Source organism: Priapulus caudatus, unplaced genomic scaffold (genome assembly GCF_000485595.1).
Source record: "Priapulus caudatus unplaced genomic scaffold, Priapulus_caudatus-5.0.1 Scaffold181, whole genome shotgun sequence".
In the NCBI taxonomy this organism is placed as follows: Eukaryota; Metazoa; Priapulida; class Priapulimorpha; order Priapulimorphida; family Priapulidae; genus Priapulus; species Priapulus caudatus.
In genome coordinates this window covers 11,947-19,231 of record NW_014577242.1, presented here as the reverse complement: position 1 = coordinate 19,231, position 7,285 = coordinate 11,947, and the positions used below count along the sequence as shown (strand labels likewise).

At 44.0% G+C, this 7,285-nt stretch overlaps 1 protein-coding gene across 3 annotated transcripts in view; it reads right to left on the bottom strand.

Annotated features, from left to right (window-relative positions):
* Positions 1-2,848: 2,848 nt before the first annotated feature.
* Positions 2,849-7,285, bottom strand: part of LOC106806832 (putative DUF21 domain-containing protein At1g03270) — a 7,102-nt gene continuing 2,665 nt past the window's right edge. Inside the window, exons 4-9 of one of the 3 annotated variants that reach the window (XM_014808955.1) lie at positions 6,957-7,149; positions 6,581-6,688; positions 6,240-6,391; positions 5,581-5,719; positions 5,176-5,301; positions 2,849-3,355 (exon numbers count right to left, since the gene is read on the bottom strand). In XM_014808955.1, the coding sequence (XP_014664441.1) occupies positions 3,212-3,355; positions 5,176-5,301; positions 5,581-5,719; positions 6,240-6,391; positions 6,581-6,688; positions 6,957-7,149 (862 nt within the window). In that variant the 3' untranslated portion in view covers positions 2,849-3,211. Of the gene's footprint in view, positions 4,540-5,175; positions 5,302-5,580; positions 5,720-6,239; positions 6,392-6,580; positions 6,689-6,956; positions 7,150-7,285 lie in introns of all 3 variants that reach the window. The other 2 variants (XM_014808952.1, XM_014808954.1) reach the window with 2 other exon arrangements.

Sequence of the window (7,285 nt, the reverse complement as noted above, 5' to 3'; positions counted from 1 at the left end):
ATATAATGATTACATTGTTATCAGGCCTGGGTAACTCAGGGACAGCTTATCAGCATGAAAGGATTACATCATGGCTGGTTGACTGGGAAACCATGTGCACAGATGAGAGCATGGCTAGATGACAACATGAGTGAATGACTCAGTGACTGCATAGGAGCATGGCTGGATGGCACAATTACAGGCTGACACTATGGCCAGGTGACACATGCAGTGACCAGAGAAAGGCGTCCGGCTGACAGTGACAGGCTGACAGCATGGTTAGGATCAGTCGGTCTGAACATGAGTGAACAATAACAAAACTATTTATAAACTAAATAGAACTGTATCATTATAATTTTTCTCCTGTTTATTCAAATTATTGATTCATGTGTATATTTCACAGCATATATATTTTGGTTACAATTTTCTTAATTCACCATGTACATCATTAGTTATAAACTAAAACAATGAAAATAAGCACAGTCATGTGGACATGGCAATAACGTCCAACATACAATTTGACGTGCTCCCAATTTGATTCGCACTTACCACAAACTGAAATTATTATATCACTCTGCACATATAGGTAAAACTATATTGTAGTCAAATTTGTATAATATCACAGAAATAAACCACAGAGAGCAGGTGACAATCTGTGAGGATCCACCCTGTATACAGAAGTAATACCCTAGGCACTAATAATGGTGCCACACATAAACCATCTGTTCATTTGGGGAAAAGTAACATACTATCAGAAGTGGATAATAGAGATCTCTATTATCCACTCCTGATACTATTGTAGTATAATGAGAGTGCCTGTTATCATACCATGTCTACTACAACTGTTCAGAGAGCAAACATGATAGACCATACCAAATGTTTTTCAACTGAAGATTTGGCCATACTAACCCGTTTTTATACAAAACAGTATACAATAATCATGTCGTGTTAAAGAATCACAATGAATTATGCGTATTTAACCCATTAATTTTTTTAAATTTAAGTATAGAATATTGATGGGCTCTTGATAATATGCAATTATGTTAACATTTCCACTTGATGACAATATAATGAGCATGCTGATTACAGTAGTTTTATGATCGTCTAAATATTATGCAGAATATCTACAACACCAGCTGATCAGCATCAGCTGGAAAAAAGACAATTACACCTCATGTATGTAATAGTTATGCTGCTTGACAGGGTCAAGTAAATAAGCCATCTCGTAGTTAGCCAAGGGGTTGTGTGACGTCACAGGCCACCGGGTCATTTGTGACAAAAATCGATGAAATCCGTACGTATATGTACATGTATTCTGTGTGCGTGCACACGCACGCATGTGTACGTGCACACGCACGCACGCACGCACGCACGTGTACGTACACACACACGCACGCACGCACCTGTACGTGCACACGCACGCACGCACGTGTACGTGCACACACATGCACGCACACGTGTACGTGCACACGCACGCACGCACGTGTACGTGCACAAGCACGCACGCCCTGTACGTGCACACACACACGTACGCATGTGTACGTGCACATGTGTACGTGCACACGCACGCACGCACGCACGCACGTGTACGTGCACACACACGCAAGCACGTGTACATGCACATGCACGCACGCACGCACGTGTACATGCACACGCAAGCACGCACCCGTACGTGCACACGCAAGCACGCACCTGCACGTGCATACACACGCACCTGTACGTGCACACGCACGCACGCACGCACGCACACACGCACGCACACACGCACGTGTACGTGCACACGCACGTGTACGTGCACACGCACGCACCGCACGCACACGTACACACGCACGCATGCATGCACACACGCATGTCTATGTGCACACGTACGCGCGCACGCACGCACGTGTACGCGCGCACGCACGCACGTGTACGTGCACACGCACGCGCGCGCGCACGTGTACCTGCGCACGCACGCACGCACGTGTACGTGCACACGCGAAGACTGTAGCATTACATCGACATAGATGCATGCATATGTGTACTGTGCGGTCGAAATACGAAATATTTTGTCACAAATGACCTGACTGGCAAGAATTCGTAGCAAAGTTCGCGCATGCGCAGACTCTAACTACGAACTAGCTTATAATTGCCATGTATCAGAAAAAAACACATCCTGAATCGCTTATCACGCTTATCGCTTATCGAATATCACATTTTCTAAACTGGAGCATTGTGAAACATTACACAATCAGGCAATCATTGTGACATCACAAAACACTAGAAATCATAATGTGCATGTCATAAACATGCAATCACTGTCAGAAAGCTAAACGATCAAAGAAAATCAATATACCATAATTATTTATTTGGTACAACAAACATCACTCATATAGGCAGGAGAATTTAATTTGTCCAACCTGAGGATGGCAGGTTTACTCAGTTGACATATTGTTATGTCTCCCTTAAAGCCGCACTATGCGCATCCAAACGCTGATTACTCCAGTACTAGACTAGCAAATACTTTGTGTCATGCATAATCACACTACCTTATGGCAAAATAAACTCTAGTTCCTCCCATTTCACTGCGCGTTTGCTTAAAACCCACAAGAAAGAGGTGCGAAATCTGGTAATCTGGCGCCAACGCTAAATTGTTTGCCAAACAATTTCGCCAAGAATCGGTTAGGTGACGTCACATGTTTTTATCTTTGCTACACCCGTACCCTTGTACCGCAGCACCGCTGTGCAGTTGCTTGGCAGGGCAACGCGAAAGTGTCAACAACATCGGAGAATTTGAACAACATTGGAGGTATTTTCAAATGCATTTATAAGACAACGCGCAGTGAAATGGGAGGAACTAGAGTTTATTTTGTCATAAGGTAATGTGATTATGCATGACACGAAGTATTTGCTAGTCTAGTACTGGAGAAATTAGCGTTTGGATGCGCATAGTGCGGCTTTAATCAAGGGCAACAACAGCATAATGTTGCATGCATTGAAGTGATGACGTCTGCTCAACTTAGAATGGAGCTTATTATTTCTATGTGTTTATTACTAATTGGGCGCCAGATTTGAAATGGAATACGTTATTGAATGTATTTCTATGTATAAAAACGTTACAGAAGTTGTGAAATTTGAGTTCAATTGTCCTTTAACTTACAGTTGCCATATCAGCTGCCTCTCAGCACTAGCACACCCAGAGACACTGAAGTCGGGGCAGGGCGAGATGAACGAGTGCTGACCTTGCTCCCATCTAGTGGTCATCACGAGGGGGTACTTTCAAAACGAGCGGTGACGTCTCGTTCATCTCCTCGGAGTTGTAAACGCTTGGCAGCTTGCTCGGGCCACGGGAGTCCGAGGTATATCCATGCTGTAGCTGTAGGTTTCTGATGGAACACTACGGACACAGACAAGGGAATGTGGGGTAATGCGGAGTAGGTGGCCCAAGAATAAGGTTACATGAGATCATATAGACACAAAGTAGTCGCATGCAGGGCCACCCTACATGCAAACATCCCTGGTTAGGAAGATCAATCATGAACTAAGTGCGAATCCGATTTCACACACCTGCTAGACATATACATATATACAGGAGCTTATATATACAGCATATATATAAGAGCTTATCCATTTATAAGCTCCTGATATATATTTAAATGCTTGCCCGTGCATGTGTGCATGATAAAGTATTAATAGTAGTGCGAAATACCAACATAAATAAGTATGGTATATATATCTTATATGTATATCTATACGTTTATCTTCCATCTATTTTCAACAGTTTATATAAAAAAACAATTAACGACGACTACGTATTTAGGTCAGTAACTACAAGAGACTCAATGTTTTGCTTTTCACATATAACATATAATAGAAACAACTGTGCATCCTGTAAAGTGTAAGATAATTGAAGAGATATGTAGTAGCCAGTAAACAGCTAGATACCAATTGGTTGTATTAGTTAGTGCCACATTGGATTGAATCAGTGCAAATGGTAAACGAGGTAGAAGACGTATGATATCAGTGAAACCGCTACTGATGACAAGTCATGGGGAGTGCTCCTCTGTGGGTGACTGCTAGCAGTAACTGATGGGTTAGTTATCAGTGGAACATACGTGCAAACGTTCACACGCACCAACACACACACCCACACCCTCCCACACATACACACACACGAGTAAATTGGGCATTCGTGCAGCTCTCGAAGTGATCGTATGACGTCTATTATGAGAAGCATACATCATCCTCTAATGCATCACTCTCACGCAAGAGGCTCCCAAAGGCTATACCCGGACCAACAAGCAAAGCAAGTCAGAGAAACCAATAGAAAGAAACAAGAGAGAAACGACAATAAAGTTTCGAAGTGAACGAAAAATGTCGACGTGATCAGGGAAGGAGAGGCTCTACGTCGTCGTCAGCGTGGGAGGGCGGGGTCGACGGCAGGGACCGGACGAGGGGCGATGTTCGGGGCGAGATGGTGAACGTGGTCGGATGCGGCGACTCCGTTATCATCGACGCCGCTGTGCCGACGCGCAGCACTCCAGCCCTGCTGGGAAGCTGGAGAAGATTACGTGTGGACACCTGAAACGGAAGGCGACTGCGTCAGTGTCGCCGCCATCGTTACCATGGCGATTAGGCTGGTGTTACGGCAAACCTCGCCATGGAAATGCCAGTTCATTGGTGTCACAAGCACTGTTTACAAGCGTGGGCTGACAAATGGAAGAGAAGGGTTGGAAGGGTTAGCAGGGTTGCATTTCTTCTGAATGAAACAGTACAACAGTTCTGATTTCCACTTCACTCAGCCATTGTCTCACAGCAGTTTCCTCACTCAGAGATGTTGCATCTCTAGTGACGATTACCTATTTTCCTCTTTATTGCCATATGGTTCAACTATACATCTCTCGAGCCTTTAATTTACGTGTTTAGGCCGTGTTTTGTCTGTTAATCCCATTTTATAGTGTAACCTTTCCACATGCATGTACAATGAGCCTGGCCACATCTACTGCCATTTCTGTCCTGTGCACCATCACTGCTCCAACTCAGCCTCACATTTGCACATGCACTGCTTCTAATCATATCTATGGCTCATATATGGCTAATCATATCTATGGCATCACTCACTACTCGTGTTTGCAATGTCTCGTGCACCCACCTCCCCTCTCGGCACCTCTCGGCAGCAGTCGACATGAATGCTCTTGTGTTACATGCAAGTCTTACCTGTCTGATGAAGGAGCGGGCGACACGGATGCGTTTGTGCACGTCAACGTAGACATCGTCTTCATCTATGATCTCCTCCTGTATTAGTTCCTCAATCACATCCTCTAGTGTGATGATTCCCACCACCTGCCATACATATTACACTGCTAACACCACCTATTGGCAATCGATCTCAAAGCCAGAGACACCGCAATTCCTCTAACACATTTTTAAGAATCTGTGATTATATATTTGTATATGTATATGGCTCTACCATGGCTACTGCAAGCCAGCAATACCTTGGGCATATTTTGCTTGCAGGCATCGCTGCGCTAGCTTCAACCTAGACACCCGACATGTGACAACATCTCCCAAGGTTACCATGAGACCCATAAGTGATTCCCACAGACTCAATCTCGTGTGCACCTTGCTGGAGGCAGTGACGCCATCTGATGGGCTGGGTGCAGCCTCAACTATCGCCAGGTGGGAGCGTCCTAGCTGGAACTCATTCAGCATGTCGTAGAGAGGTGTCGTGTCTCGCACGATGGGTGCCTTCCGGAATGCTCTGAGATAGAAAGATGGTGAGAGTGGAGTAGCTGTATTATTTCTTTATTATTGTGGCGAGCCACAGCATTTGTAATGTACTTGTTTGCCACGAAGTGTTCTATTGGTTTTACTGTGTATTAGGATATATTTTATATTGATATATTGTGCAGGCGAGTGACGATGTTTAATGTAATATGTGCAATAAAAAATTAATAAATTATGGTTCTTATTATCATAAGTATTTGAATGAGGATTTGTACAGAACTGTTTTACTCTATATGATAACAAAATAAATGATTGTTTTTCAATAGATATATTTATACCACCTTATTAACCAACAGAAATTTTGGAAAGACAGTGGCTCTATTATAATGACAGCACACTACAGCACAGTGCAGCCAGTTACCAGTGCACTATGACAGCTGGCATTGCAGCACAGTACAACACAATAAAGTTGTTATTGTATCACAGTGCAGCACATTACAACTGACATCACAACACAATAAGATGATATTGCAGCACAGTGCTGTCTCACCCACCTGTGAATGTCTCTTGCAATCACCTCTCTGATTGCGAGACCTCTGGCTTCACCTGCATCATACAACATCAGCCGCTTCACCAGGATCAAGCCAACGATGTCCTCCTTACTGCCACTGTACAGCGGAATGCGCGAGTGCCCTGCTTGAAGGATCTGTAAAAATGGTCACTGTGATAGGGCGCCACCATGGGAACGCGCAAGCTAAAGATGTACGTATGTGTTCACCTGAGACGTTGCCTCGATAAACGTTTCATTTGAGATAGGATAACATAGCATTTCTAACAATGTTCTATGAATGTGACTACCAATGCCATCCACACGTAAGTAGGAGTAACTAGTCACCTTCTGCAGGGTTGGACGGTCCACTTTTTCATCTATACTGACCATGAAGACACTCTCTAGAGGTACCATGGAATCCTTCACTGTCTTGTCTCTCATTTGCAGAGCCCCCTAGTTTAAAAATAAGTTAGTAGAGTCAAGACGGCATTGAAATCACCTTTCTAGCTTCATATATTCTGAGGTCTGCATGAACTAGTTTTTTTAATCCATCTCTTTTCATCATAATTTCAACAATTTTCAATATCAGCAAAAAAAAATTGACAATAATTATTGTCATCGTCTGCTACGTCTTGACACCAGTGTTAGTGCCACTATCCGGAGTTGCGCTTCTCTCTGGGCCGCGATCTAACTCGGCCGTACGAACGCCCGCCGCTCTCACCTGGATGATCAGAACCTCGTCCTCAGTCAGCGGTTCTTCATTCTCTATGTGTTCGTCGCCGTGAAGGTCAACGAGAACGCCGAGCTCGGCACGGCGGAAGAACGATGCGTGTTCCGTGCCGAGCAAACAGTCAAGCAACTTTGCGAGAGGGTAGGAGATGGGCAGAAGGACGACCATGAGCAGGTAGACGAGCCTGAGAGACAGTGAGACGAGAAGCGGCCACATACAAGTGAGCCGTTATTTGACGTGACCAGACCGATTATGAAATAGGCACCTAATTACTTCATTGATTATTTAATTATTATGATTAATAATAATAATAATAATAA